Raw genomic sequence first — 15,002 nt, forward strand, 5'->3', positions numbered from 1 at the left:
ACAATGTGCCGTCAGTTTCACGCGCGTTAAAATCTTAATTTATATATTTCCTATGTAACCACACTGTCAAAATTACACCTACCAAGTAGTACACAAGCCTTAATATTCCCTCTTGCTCTAAAAATGGATTGCCTGGAATATTACGCTTACTACAATTTATATTTTACAGCTAGGTGGGTGACAAAGATGATTGCATGAAGGCAAGTATAATGTCGTTTTACCAAATCACGCCACCTCAAATATTTCCCACAAACTTAATGTATTCGTTAAATACGCATCCAAAACAAGTTACTTCTTTGTTTTATTGTATGTAAAAACTTAAAAACGAGAAAGACAGATGTCACGAATGCCAACATGTAATGTTTCGACTTAAAGCTTTCGTGACTGCAGGAATTCATACTCTTTGGGTCTCAGTAAATACAGCAGGTGGACTGCTGCGGCAGCAGTCCGCCTGCTGTGTTTTTTTACCTGAAGACGATTGCTTGTGTTGCGATCGAAACGTCGTGATTTTTTATTATTTTTCTATCTACGTGACTTTATTGAAAGACCCAAAGAGTATGTAATGTTTCCTTAATAACACGTCCTGGGATAAACACTGCTTCAGGCCAAGCCGTGTCAGTGCACTGAGTAGCCACTCTGCTTCCCCCATTGTGAGCAATAGCTGGCACTCATGTGGGAGGTCACTTGTCCATGGGGCGGCCCAGTCCGGGGCGAGCGGGCAGCATGCGCGGACGCGGGGGGCCCATCATGGGCCCCGGGAGCATTGTCATGTGGCCACCCATTGGGGGACGCATTCCTGCAAAGGTCACAAGCGGAAAAACACAATGGCTTTATATAGCATCGAAATACAACTGCATCTCATGACGCTGTACAGAGAACAGTGGGAAGATTACACATTTCGAAGCAGTCAGTCATAGACATAGAAAAAAAGGTCTAAGGACTGGACTTGGAAAGGGGCAAGGGAGTCAACACCACACAGATGGCTGGGTCAGGAAATTCCAGACTGTGAGCAGCAGAGAATAAGAGGTCACTCCCAGGTGCAAAGTGTTCATATGCCATATATATTTACATATTTATAGCACATTAAGTATTGATTTTGTATCAACTGCAGGGTTTCCATTTCTAAATGATATTCTTTTTAAACCAATATACTCCACGGATAATATTTAAAAACTGTAAATTTGAAGCTACTGTAAGTAAGCGTACAAATATTTGCTCTAATTCTTGAATAAAACAACTCAAGGAAAACAAAATGTACATCCACTGTGGTGGGTACTTCATGCCAACATTTCAAGTGGAACACAATAAAGGTTTTTAGAGGATTTATATGAAATCTAATTATTTGAACGATTTGCCATTGACACATGGCTATTTAATAATTTAGCCTTTTTTCATGACATGTGTATGTATGATGAACTTATTTCACACTGTACATGTCCAACGGTTCTAATTGGATGTGCGTTTAGTTTCAGTTACTTTAGAATGCAAAAAGCAATTTTACGATATTCCATGGCTTTCATCTTACCCGGTCCAACTTGCATCATACCGTGGGGCGGCGCCAACAAAGGCATCATGGGGGGCCCTCCGATGGGTGCTGCCAGTAGTGGTGGTCGGCCAGGCCCTCCTGAACCCATGTGGAACAAAGCAAGTATAAAAATATTCACTCATATCAAACTTATAGTATCCATGCACCAGGGTACACAACATTTTGTCCTGAGAAGGCAAATGAGGAAATTCACTTTTTGGCACATAAAAATTTAGCAAACACTTTTAATTCAAGTGTGGTCTTCTATACAAGACCACGCGTTGAGAATTTATTCTCTCAGACTTTCGCCACACGCTACCGAGGGCATCCTCAGTAGTGTGTGGTGAAAGCATGTGGAAGATATTCTCAACACGCAGCCCAACCTGAAAGAACACAGTTGGAGGAAATTAACTTGCCGAGGCTTGGGGGAGGCGGAATCATGGACCCTCCAGCTGCAGAAGGACCAGATCCCATCTTGCCTTGCTGGAACGCAGCAGCTATACACGTGCACGTAAAGAGAACATCTCCTATGTATCCTACATAATACTGTTGAGGCAATTTCTGTTTGCAAATGCTTGTGAAGACAAAATACTAGAATAATAAAACTTATATTAAAAAAAACAGTCAGTGGTCTTTAGGTCAGCAGTGCTCAGCTTGAGAATCAAATAAAACCATTAGTGCAATTAATATGTGCATTCTTACACTGCAAGGCTATCAGAAAGATGCTGTATTTCAGTTTGCAGTAGTTTTACAGGGAGTGATGTGAATGTTTAATCCCAGTTGAGTATTTTGCAGGCAATTTTTCTAAAATTTCGACCACAGAATGGCCTAATAATTTCAAATGAGATCATAGGTTCTTTAATAGCCACTATAAACCAGCCTTTGCATATTCTTGGTTCTTTCGGTAAAGTCACGCAGAAGGGAAATAAAAAAAAACAAATTCTCACGACGTTTCAAATGCAACACAAGCAATCATCATCAGGTGTGAAGACCACAGCAAGAATTTTTTTTTTTAATTTTGAAAGAACCAAGAATATGAATCCCTGCAGTCACAAAAGCTTTAAATCGAGCCTTTGCATATTTTAGGGTTAATATGCACCCGCAGTACTAACGAGGGAGGCGTGCCAAATTTGAATTGCGAACCGCTGCAAGAAATGACGAACGCATTACCACCGAGCCATGTCACCAAAGGCAATGCAGTTACATTCTCAGCGTGTACCCTGCGATTGCTCTGCATGGGAAACCAAAGCTGCAGCTAGCGAGCCAAATCCAACGGATCCCGGTAACCGTTTAACTGGACAAAGGGAAGTTGTGTTCATTTTGGCTGACAGGATGCGCATACTCGTTTGGTCGATGAGATTCTGCGCCTGCTCCTCCATCCACTTCTGGTAGTAGTCCTTCACATTTTCCTTGTGCTTGCGACCGCCACAGTGCGTCTTGCGCACTGAGGGCTGACAGCACAGATCTCGCGTTGTTACATGCAGCACACAAGTTCGCGCACAAACACGTTATGATTTTACTCCTGCATAAGATGTCTGCGGTTGTGTTGTATAGCTCTCCGCGTGGTGCTCGGCATGTCCAACGTTTCACTCCATGTTCTGGGAGCTTCATGAATGAAACTCATTTCAGCAACAGTTATGAATTCAGTGCCCAGAGCTTTTTTTAAATTTAAGTTCTGAACCGAAATCAGTGTATTGAAGGTTTCAACACGTGGTGTGAAACGTTGCACAAAATGCCTAATACGAGATACTACCCAAAAACGTATCGCCCAGCAATACCGCAAATGTATTGACACCAAACCCGTGCAGCTTGTTAAAGACGCAGGCTGCGCTTATTCAATAAGCATAACAGAGCACTGCGGTCTGCAGCTGGAAACTCACCGAGTCGTGCGTTAGGTACGTGTCACAATAGTCGCAGTAGTACCTAGAAGGGGGGGGGGGGGGCACACACGAGATAAGTCAAAATCGCAGTGACCCCACAATACGCAGACACTGAAAGAGGACACATGAACCAAGTTACCCGTGCCAGCTTCACGACAATGGTCAGTGCCGTTACACGCCCTCACGGAAGACGCTGAACTACAAAAGACACCCACTACAGGGATGAGACAGGCCTCAGAGACAAGTCAATCTAACAGCGAAGGCAGATTCTAGACACGGAATCGGCTGCGTCATTATCATCAGCCATGATCAATCCACTGCTGGTTGAAGGTCTCCCAAAGCCGCCATCCCTCATGTTCCTACGATGTAACAATCCACCCAGCACACGAGCCGATTTCATTGCCGAATCTCCTGGTATGTCTCTTGTACATTTGTTTTAGACGTGAACACTCGTATTACAAAACGCCCTCCTTGTATTGGACAGCCGATTGTTGCGAGGGGAAGACGGAGTGATATATCAGCTGGTTTGCAGGTGATAGGTGGATTATTTATTAGATGGCAGAATAACTTTATCCAGAAGCCGACAGCCAGAGGCCGATGATGATGAGGCCTTCATCAAGCAGCAGAAATACATAGGCCGATGATGGGGAGGCCTTCATCAAGCAGCGGATAGACAACGGCTGATGGCGATGGGGAAGCCTTCATCTAGCAGCGAGTAGACCACGACTAATAATGATGAGGCCTTCATCTAGCAGCGGATAGACCAAAGCTGATGGTGCTCAGGAGCGACTCACTTCGGCATGCTGACGCCTCCCCGCACAGGCCCAGACTGACGTCATTCGTGCGCGCCGCCGCCGCGCTCTTATAGCGATGACGGCGGTCACGTGGCAGCACCCTGGTTAATGTGAAGATCGATCACCATGGCAATGCAACGCCATTACCCTGGCTACCGTTACCGTGGCAATGCGGCAGCAGCGTTGCTGTGGTTACCCTCACCATGGCGGTGACACAATTACAGCGTCACCGATTATCGTTGTCTCTGGTTAACTAAATTTAAATCAAAATTTAAATTAATAACCTTCAATACTCAAGGTGTCACCCTCACGGTGTCACCCTCACAGTCATTCCCCAGTAAAGATGTAACATTGGCCCAACGTTGACGTGTGGATGTAACCGTTGGCCAAACCGTTGGTTCAACGTTCCACGTTTACCTGGCCTCAGTGTGTCCCCCACGGTCACCCTCCGATTAGCACGGTTGGCTATGCACGTTGCGAAGTAAGTTCAATATACATAGATACCCTCAGAGTGTCACCATGACTCATATAACACTCTAGTGGTGTTACCAACACTGCACCAGTGTTGATTATGCGGGGAAACGCAAGCTCTGAGCTCATGATGAAGGACGGGCGCTCACTTGGCCCTAAGCAGAGGAAATCGCGATGCAAAAGTGCAGACCAGTACGCAATACACTTCAAAACAACATACAGACAGGGGATTTGGCGTGTGAGACTAAGACACAAACACTCAACGGAGTAACAATTATTATTCGTGTGCTAATCACACATCCTCTTACACCCAGTGAACATCGAACGTTAGTCCAACAGTTCAGTTCAGTTTCAGTTTATTTATTAGGTATAGCCCTGTCAGCCATTCGGCTCTTGAATTGGGTGCAACCGCAACAAACAAAAACATGAACAAGAAAACATCTTAAAGTGACGACGCGCAACGGAACAAATCCAGGAAAAAACAGCAAAGTCTTCCAGAAAAAAGAGAGACACGGGGAGACACGGTTCCAACCACATGTCAACGTTGGGCCTAAGTTGGTATGTTTACCGGGGAGCGCCCTTTTACCTGGGACATCAACCCTCGGGTATGGCGAGGGTCTAGCGGCTGCGGCCGTGGTATTTGCAGACATGTTGTTAGGCATCTCAGTGTTGAATGACTACGGGTGGACAACAACAATGATTACTCATGAACAGAAATGCAGCAATTTGGCCGCATCTATCTCAGAGGTCGTGGAACCAAACACGCGAACAATTTTATTTTCGGATTTCTGGAAATTCCGCCTCTATCACCGCGTAGAACGTGCGCTTGCTATGGTAGAACTTTCTCCACCTGGCTGGTTACTTTCTGATGTACGGATAACCTAAGGAGGACATGTCACCATAACCCTTGGGAGGACATCTGGCTATTCTACCATCTAGGCACCACCTTAACCCCTCGCGAATCCGGCTAAAGAAGACAAGCGGAATTGGCTTCCCTCGTGTCGAATCTGCCGTGCGTGATTCCAAACGATGGAATATACCAGGGGTAGATTTGATACAAGATTCCACCAAAAGGGGGCAGAATGATGGCCGCGATTTTCTGTAATGATTACACATTTAACATCTGAAGAAACGTGTTGCATCAGCAATTTGCTGCGATGTCTCCAACGCCGTGCAGTAAGGATGTTGTTAATGGGTGGATGTGTTAATGAGTGGATGTGTTAATGAGTGGATGTGTAAATGAGTGGATGTGTTAATGGGTGGATGTGTTAATGAGTGGATGTGTAAATGCGTGGATATGTTAATGGGTGGATGTGTTAATGGGTGGATGTGTTCATGGGTGGATGTGTAAATGGGTGGATGTGTTATCGAGTGGATGTGTTATGAGTGGATGTGTTAATGAGTGGATGTGTTAATCGGTGGATGTGTTCATGAGAACTCGTAGAGTGCTCCCCCCCCCTTACGGTGCATCAGCACTGACGTCAACTTCTCCCGAAGTTCCTTCCATCTTCTCTCCTTCTCTCCTCATTTGCTCCACCCTCCCTCCTCCCCTGCTCTCGTCTTCTCATCGCGATTTGATCATATTTTACACGTTCTCTGACTATCCCATCTTCCCCATCTTCTCACCTCATCTCCTCTCCTGTTCTCTCCCACCTCCCCCTCCTCTTCCCTTCCCTCATCGTTTCTCCTCCCCCTCCCCTCTTCATCTCCCCTGCCGCTGTCTCTCCGCGTTAATCACGCGTCGTGGTCTCGGATCCCCGGGGCTTGGGGCCACGTTCCCCGTCTCTAATCCGAGCTCTGCTCAAACGAATCTCGTAATGAAGCCCGCGGCACGGAGGCGCAATGGCCACGGACGCCCTAACCGCCTTTACTGCCATGGAGACGGCGCCGCGGTGGAGGAGGAGGTGGAGGAGGAGGAGGTGGAGGAGGTGGAGGAGGAGGCTGCCGCCTTCACACGGCGAGGAGACGAGACCGGGCTCACAGGTCACAGAGGACCGACGGAGCGGCCCCCTGAGCCCCCGAGTCATGGGGCCAAGTCCCCGAGTCCCCCAATCTGTTTGTCGAGTACTTCAATCAAGCATCTGACTCCCTAAGTCCTTATCCCGGCTCTCAGTCAGATTCATGAGGATTGCAGTCAGATATCTGAGTCCTTCAGTCAGACCCCCGAGTTCCCCTCAGTTCATTATTCCGCCTCCCTGAATTCCCGAAGTGAAAGGCCAAGTCCCACCTGAGTTCCTCATCCCTACCTCCGGCAGCAGCTGTGGACCCTGGTTTGAAGCGGCGGGAGGATTCAAGGGAGGTTTTCCTCGACTGATGGAGCGACATCGCAGGTAACCTTCACTCAAGTACTCTTATCAAGAACTTTCTCAGGAAGGTGCGTCATTACGCACGTGCGTTATCAATTCACTACTTAATCAGTCAAGTACGTTGTCAGTCACTAGAAATGTATTTTTAATCTGCCTCTGCTTGCTGCGATTTGTTTTCTTTTCTTGCAATAAATATATTGTGCTCCAACCGAGGTTTTCATAAATACGAACGTCACTTGCCCTGGTGAAAGTGTATCGCAGCCATGAGCAATGTAGCTCCACACAGATATCACGTGTGAGAGAGAATATCGTCAGCTTATGGTCAAGAATAATAACGGAGTGGCAGCCAAGGGATGAAAGGCGTTTAGAGGTCAACCACCTGGTGATGTAAATATGAAATGAGCTCGTGTCCAGGTACAGGGTGGGTTGTTGCATCGCGGGATCGTGAGAGGTTGCCACGACTTGTGGGGGGGGGGGGGGGGTGCTTCATCCAGTAATAGATTGACCATGGTTTAGGATTATGATGATAATGATAGCGGAATGCCGGCAGTGGTCACTTGGCTGATGATAATCGGAATGCTTAGAGTTAAAATAAGTGAGCAGAGTTGATGAGTTTCAGTGTGGATGTCTTGGATATTATTATTTGCTTTAAAACCACCCTCGTTCTACACCGACATTCCTTTGCGTTCATGCTATTTTACGAGTTAAATCACCCAACTGTGTGGGAAACTTGTCATAAAACTCCGCAGAGGCATCACAGCGGTCCATCACAGCGGACGCGATGCACGAGTGTTCACATTTCATTGAATTGATGGGCAGGTTGTTTTCTCGCAAGCGCTTCGAGGCAAGTGGCGAGTTTTAGTTTGCAGTCCAAACTAGAGAAATGTGGTCTTCCAGCAGCCCTGTGCAGTGGGGGGTTTGTTGAGTTGTCCAAACTCTGCTCGATGGGTGACCAGGCATATGCAGAAGTGTAACCGCGAATATGAACCGCGATGCAAGAGCATAGTCAGGGCAGGCGATGCCTTGAAACGCTGGTACGCTACACCCGTACTTCTCGCAACACCAGACACGTGGCACTCGATACGGCACTATTCAAAACGGTTCCTATTCCTACACCACGATGATTCCACACAGGGAACACGACGACGGTGAACATTGGCCACTGCAGGACGAACATGTTTCAAAATACCTTGACTTCTATCGAAGTTTACATTTCGACCAATGTGCACAGAAATAAAGTCACCGTAGTCGAATATAAGGACAAATTCTGCTTTGAGGGAAAACTGAACGGAGGCCCCCTGTCCAACTTCCTCTCCTCTTTGTAACCTCACGACCGAGGCCCCTCCAGCCTGTGGGCTCCGGCGCAGCTACACCTCCTGCACACTCACTCGACAGCTACGCCACTGCCCGACAGGCAACGCGTTCGCGTAGAGAAGCCAGCAGTGGAAAGCGAGTCCCGATCTTGTGCTCCACCGCTGCGCGCTCTCTCGTCAGGGAGTGACATCGCGGCCCGAGCTCCCCTCGGCCACTGGAGACTTGAGAGATAGAGAGAGGGCCTGCGTCACCGGCTCTCCTGAGGCCATGGAGAGGCCTCCACACTCCCCGGCCGAACGGACCGCCAGTCTTAACACGCATCTCAGTCCGTCAGGAACTCCTGAAGCGCCGTGGCGACACCAGCACGCAGGCCGTCCCTCTGCGCTGCTCCCAGGTGGCTGCACGCCAACACCAATGCAGTGCGCCATCGCGCTGCACGCTGGAAAGGAGGACCCGGTGTTCTGTGGAACGCCAGGCCACGGTGAGCTCGCCGGCCTGCTGTGTTCATCGGTGAAGAACTCGGGCCACATGCCCAGAAAGGATGACCAGCTGGTCGAAAGCTGCGGGCATCACACGTCTTCGCCAGAGAGCTCCCTGCTGGAGCAGGCACTGGGCAGTGCCAGTGCCCTGGAGCAGGTGCAGGCGCTGGTAGTGGGAGAGGTGTTCAGCGACATCGCTGCCACCTGCAAGCTCCTGTCCATCCCAGCAGGTCACCCACCAAACATTTGTATTTATTTACTATAGCGCCCTTGACGATAGCATCGTCACAGAGCGCTTCACATGTAAACATAACATCATTACACCGTTAACATTTGAGATACACAAAATAATACAATGTATACAATATTCAACGTATGTAAAAGAGGTTATAAAATACACATTTCGCCTAATATTAAAAAACCGAAACACCTTCCTTTTTCGGATGGTGTTCAAGCTGTACTCCACTTAAACACAGCGTCGACTGGCACGCTGCACAATCAATACCCTGCACACGCTTCACAATCAACACTCTGCACAATGCACCATCAGCACCCTGCACGCTGCACGATCAACACCCTACACGCTGCACTACGAACACCCTACACCCTGCACCATGAACACGATGCTCGCTGCACGATGAACACCCTCCTGGCTACACCATGAACGCCCTACTTATGCTGCACAATAAACACCCTACTTGCTGCACGATAAACATCCTGCATGCTGCATCGTGAACACCCTACATCCTGCACCATGAACACCCTACTCGCTGCACGATAAACATCCTGCATGCTGCATCGTGAACACCCTACATCCTGCACCATGAACACCCTACTCGCTGCACGATAAACATCCTGCATGCTGCATCGTGAACACCCTACATCCTGCACCATGAACACCCTACTCGCTGCACGATTAACATCCTGCATGCTGCATCGTGAACACCCTACATCCTGCACCATGAACACCCTACTCGCTGCACGATAAACATCCTGCATGCTGCATAGTGAACACCCTACATCCTGCACCATGAACACCCTACTTGCTGCACGATAAACATCCTGCATGCTGCATAGTGAACACCCTACATCCTGCACCATGAACACCCTACTCGCTGCACGATAAACATCCTGCATGCTGCATCGTGAACACCCTACATCCTGCACCATCAGCACCCTACTCACTGCATGAACCGGACTGATAATCTTGGTACTCGGACTACGAACCCACAAACCTAGGCTACGAATCCATACAGCTGGACTACAAACCGGGTTTCTTAGATCTAATTGACAGATAATAATAATCACGACAAGAATAATTTAGGACATTTGGTATTCGCACCGTCATTGTAAGAGCTCAAGGCTATCACGAAGGTAGGCACTGTTCTCATTACAGAAGTCGTTTCACACCAGAGGCGATGTTGTTACTGTGTAATCCCGACTGAGTAATTTGCAGTTAATTTGTCAGCATGAGGATGTTTGGCCAATACCAGTGGCATTGTATGTGATTTTAAGCTATGGGATGAATGTGAAGAACCCGGAGGAAACAGATCGGAGAGAACAAGCAAACTCCACGCACACACACACGCACTCACCACAGACAGATAGCCCCCGTGTAGCCTTTAACAGACTGTTGGGGCAAGAGCTGTTAAGCGGACACCTATGAAGACTGGCATGGCATATGAGGGGGTGAATGATCATCACAACGCCCGGTCCCGACACACTCACCCTCACTCACCAACTGACACACTCACAGACCCACAAAGACAAAGAGACAGAGAGCCTCCGTCTGGCCTTAACAAACTGTTGAGTGGCGATGTTCACACATCGCACAGAGTACTCATTTGAGGCTGAGTCTACCTAAAGGAGGCCCAAGACCGCTTAAGATATTCGTCACTGGTGTTAGCCACTCACGCACACCCTCACTCTGCAGAACAGCGGGAGAACATAGAAACCCTACACAAAAAAGCGCCCGAGTCGAGAATCGAACCTATTTGTTTCTTGCCGTGAGGCTCGAGGTGTTGTTACCGCAGCGCCGCACCGCTACCTCATCCATGGCATGGTGCGTGGGTGCGGTGGCTGTTGCTGCAGACCCGCTGAGATGGAGCGGCGTGGAGGCGTCTCGCTGGCTGGCGTGGGCCGAGCGCCACTACTCGCTTCCCCGGCTGGGCGCCGCCTTCTCGGGGCTACGGGGCGCCCAGCTCTGCCTCCTGGGCGAGGGCGACTTCAGGGCGCGCGCGCCCGCGGGCGGGGAGCTGCTCCATGCGCACCTGGACATCTGGAAGACAGGTGCGCGCGACACCAACCGGCTCGGTTGTACGTACCGCATGGAGAGGAAACAACCCCATCTGGGAGTAAAGGTCGCAGCTGTCTTCTTCTGCTTCTCCGTATGGCTGACGTTGATTTAGGGCAACAGCTGTCATTTTACCTTGGGCTGATTGAGCAAGATGATTGTGTCAGGAATAGTGAGTCGTTGTGATGCCTCCTTTTTCGTATTTGTGAATCGGGCATTAAGTTGTTTTATGTTCCATGGTTCTGTTCGGGGTGGTGACCACAGTCTCTGCACACTGACCAGAGGATAGTTTTTCATTTTTCATTTGCGCATCTCTGTGTGCGTTTGTAGCTGCCAAGCTCCAGGATGCTTCTGCCCACGACTCTAACCTGGCACGACACGGCGCGGGGCTCAACAGGGAACCTCACGCCGACGATCGCGACCTCCGTGACCCCGCGCAGGACAACATCGGCACCGGTGGCCTGGGAGGAGGAAAGCGCTGCTCCGTTTCGGGTTTTTCGCTTTGTGGTGACGCGTGCAGGTGACTGATAACTGGAGTGCGGAGCACATGTGGAACGCACCAGTGCCCTGGGCCTCACACAAAGACCCCCCCCCCCCCCCCAATGGGCCTGTTTTTGTCACTAATGAATAAGGGAGTCCCATGTGGCATTCTGCTCCGAGCTCCAGTCGCCAGCCTCCAGGAATCTCGGGGTGGCTCTGTCTGGTGGAGGAAGCTGATGTAGCCAATGCCTCCCCACAGGTTGTTGATAAATCCACCTGCACGCATCACCGAGGTGGAGACTGTTTCTTGCTTTCTGATGTGCAACCGTGTGCTGCTGCGAAAATAAAAAATAAAATGTAACTTAATTTACCCTGGCACGGGCCGCAAGCACCTCACCACCATCGTACGTTATTTTCATGACACGGGTTTACCCAGGAGAAGCCTCACTCTGTCTCGACACTCTTTTTAGGAAAATCCTGTTGTGTTTTCAAAGTAGGGGGCAACAATTGCTTTGTTTTTGCAATTTAGCGCTTTGCGAGGCTATTTTAAAAATGCGGACTATGGCTCCAGCACAGAATGCGCTACTCTTCACTGGATGATGTCACAGGATCTCTAACGTCTGCTGTCTTGTTTGGCTAATGCACCCACAGTATTGACCAGGGCGCCCCGCTGGATTCGAACCGCAAATCTCTGCAGCGACGAGCGGCGAACGCGTGCCCACTCGGCTTTGTCACGGCCCACTTACGCTGCCTCCTCGTACCCAAATGTACTCACGAGACTCTGGAAATAGCCCTCTGTTGTGGTTGCGGTCAAATATTTGTGGCTTGTTGTCATTGCACCACTCACTGTCAACCAGGCAGTAATGGCTCATTTGTGGTGTTAAATGTATTTTGCTGAAAGCTACGTATGCAATATTTATCAAAGTGTAATTTATTCAGAAATGACTTTAAACGAATGGCTTTAAACTATCCATATGTATGAAACACGGTAGTATTTTGAGGCTTGAACAAATATAGCATACATTAAATCCAACCAAATATATGTTGTATATGACATGTGTTATTAATTATTGGTTTTAACACTTGTTTACCCAGGAAATCCTCTCAATGCTCTTATTCAGGAGGATCCTGCCAGGTTTTTGCAGTACGTGCGATGTTGCTGTTGTGCGAAATTCCAATTGAGTAATTTGCAGGTTATTTTTCAGCATTGGGATGTTTTTTGGTAAACATCAGTTGCAATGCATGGGGGGGGGTTACTATGGGAGGAAACCGGAGAACCCAGAGGAAATCCTTGGAGAACAGGGGGAGAGAACACACAGACTCCACACAGAGAGGCCACCCGAGTTGGGAATCTAACCCAGGGGCTTATTGCCATTAAGGGCACGAGTGTTACCACTGCTGCCAAAATGTTGGTCACTCGTCAATACAAAAAAAACATTTTCAGTTAAGAGCTGATTAAGACTAAAAGCCTATTTTCTAAGGAAGACCGCAATATGGCAAATCTCCCTGGGCTGTGCGCTTCCGTCGTTCCGTCTGACTAATGAACGCGTAACTTGTGTTAACAGAACAAGCAGCCGGAGGCACAGGTTACACGTGGGACGCGAGCCACAAGTGCGCAGGTGAGCACAATCGCACCACGATCGTCACACATTGACGATTATGTATCTTCGGCAATCAGTTGCCTTTGTCATTTTTTTTTATTTCCGTACTTTCTCAGGAGTGCCTCAATGTCAGATAGGGCATCGTCACACAATGGCCAACTCCAGGGTTGGTGGCGCTCCCCAGAGGGAGCGCGTTTACCGCTCGTTGCAGAGGTTCGCGGTTCATATTTGGCAGGTCACCCTGGTTAATACAGTGGTGCATTAACCTTAAAATACTACGCACTGAATGATTCAGTCGACGTTACATATCTCGTGACGTCAATCGAAATGAGGAGTAAGTCGACGGTTGTGTGTCGGTATTAAGGTTAACATTTTCCGAATTTGAAAAAAATACACCGCAAATTACTAAATTTGGGTGACACAGCAGCAATCATCGCGACGCCAGAGCAACTGAGCTGAACAAACACAATCAGGTCGACCGACGTCCAGAGGGTCACAGCTGACACCATCTGGCCCCTCACCTGTGTTCCAGCCCCGCTGGGCAGCACCCACACGGAGGGCCCCCCACCCACCCGAGCCCCCGAGCTGCCCCGGGCACAGCCCCCGGTTCCCCCACAGCCCATCCACCTGTGGCAGTTCCTGTGGGAGCTGCTTCTCAACCCGCGCGACGGCAGCCGCCTCATCCGCTGGCTGAATCGTGACAAAGGTGCAGTGTGGTACCACTCGCCGACTCCTACGCACGTACAACGTTCCTCACACCTCTCTCACTCCTGCACCCTCCACCCCAGACCCATACACTGGCTCTGTTTTTCCTCCGACACGGGACACGCGTGTTCTCAGTTTCCGTGTCATGCTGTGAGGACAGTTCAGGGGCTTTGGGGAGTTGGGACATCTCGAGCATCCATGGAGATGTCCCAACCGCTCCTGTGGTATAACAACACAATTATTATTGCATTTAACCGGCACCGCTCAAATGCCTTCACAACTCACAGCGCCTTACACCACATCTCACCACCAACATTAGAAAGGCACCCCCAGTGGCAGTTGTCCATCTGGTATAAGGTGACTCAGCGCCTGGCCGGCAAGCGTGCATGAGTCTGCCAGGAGTGGGTGATGATTGCTACAGGTCATCGCAATGAATTAGTCTGTCAATGTGTTTATTTTAAAATGTGGACAATTACACCGGCCCACAATGGTCTATTTATTTAAAAAGATACCACAATCTTTAACGTCCACCGCCAAGGAGACGGTGCATATTCATGGTCGATACACTTGCAAAATTATCCAGGACTGCCTGATGGATTCGAATGACGAACAAGCGCTGAACATGCTCCCGCTGGGCCCCGTCACCGCTCCACGGAGCGGTTTGTGGCACAAGCAGGCACCATTTCGGTTTCAGCCGAGCGGTGATGAAATCTGGTGAATGTCATGAGGATAGCCGTGGCTAAAACTCCCCTCGTCCTGTCACCACCGTAAAGGGGCGGTGAAACGGCCGCAGTGGATTGTGCAGGAACTCGGCCTTTGTTGTTTTTGTTGTTTAGGAATTTTCAAGATCGAGGACTCGGTGGAGGTGGCTCGACTGTGGGGCATCAGGAAGAACCGCCCCGCCATGAACTATGACAAGCTGAGCCGCTCCATCCGCCAGTACTACAAGAAGGGCATCATCCGCAAGACAGAGATCTCCCAGAGGCTCGTCTACCAGTTCGTGCACCCGCTCTAGGCCCTGGCGTGCAGCTGCCGGTGTCCCCCACCCGGCCCGGCACGCCGAGGTTCGGTGTCCGCCGCGGCGTCAAGCGGAGCGCCTGCAGTACCGGGGGTGGTCCGTGACATCGTCAGACGTGGTCAATCCACTGCTAGAT

General features: G+C 49.4%; 2 protein-coding genes across 2 annotated transcripts; one reads left to right on the plus strand and one right to left on the minus strand.

Annotated features, from left to right (window-relative positions):
• Positions 1 to 288: 288 nt before the first annotated feature.
• Positions 289 to 4,304, minus strand: SNRPC (small nuclear ribonucleoprotein polypeptide C). Its single transcript, XM_032949366.2, has 6 exons — positions 4,200 to 4,304; positions 3,406 to 3,448; positions 2,868 to 2,976; positions 1,942 to 2,022; positions 1,526 to 1,624; positions 289 to 796 (listed from the first exon to the last, which is right to left on the minus strand). The coding sequence occupies exons 1-6, from the start codon at positions 4,205 to 4,207 to the stop codon at positions 681 to 683; spliced, it is 456 nt and encodes a 151-aa protein (XP_032805257.1). The 5' UTR covers positions 4,208 to 4,304; the 3' UTR covers positions 289 to 680.
• Positions 4,305 to 4,472: 168 nt separating this feature from the next.
• Positions 4,473 to 14,821, plus strand: LOC116940113 (uncharacterized). The gene is made up of 7 exons (XM_076065479.1): positions 4,473 to 7,000; positions 8,471 to 8,999; positions 10,861 to 11,058; positions 11,393 to 11,582; positions 13,108 to 13,161; positions 13,676 to 13,849; positions 14,685 to 14,821. The coding sequence occupies exons 2-6, from the start codon at positions 8,558 to 8,560 to the stop codon at positions 13,842 to 13,844; spliced, it is 1,053 nt and encodes a 350-aa protein (XP_075921594.1). The 5' UTR covers positions 4,473 to 7,000; positions 8,471 to 8,557; the 3' UTR covers positions 13,845 to 13,849; positions 14,685 to 14,821.
• The last annotated feature ends 181 nt before the right edge of the window (positions 14,822 to 15,002 follow it).

The sequence above is a fragment of the Petromyzon marinus genome, chromosome 7 (assembly GCF_048934315.1).
Source record: "Petromyzon marinus isolate PM22_M1 ecotype Great Lakes invasive population chromosome 7, UKy_Petmar_22M1.pri1.0, whole genome shotgun sequence".
In the NCBI taxonomy this organism is placed as follows: Eukaryota; Metazoa; Chordata; class Hyperoartia; order Petromyzontiformes; family Petromyzontidae; genus Petromyzon; species Petromyzon marinus.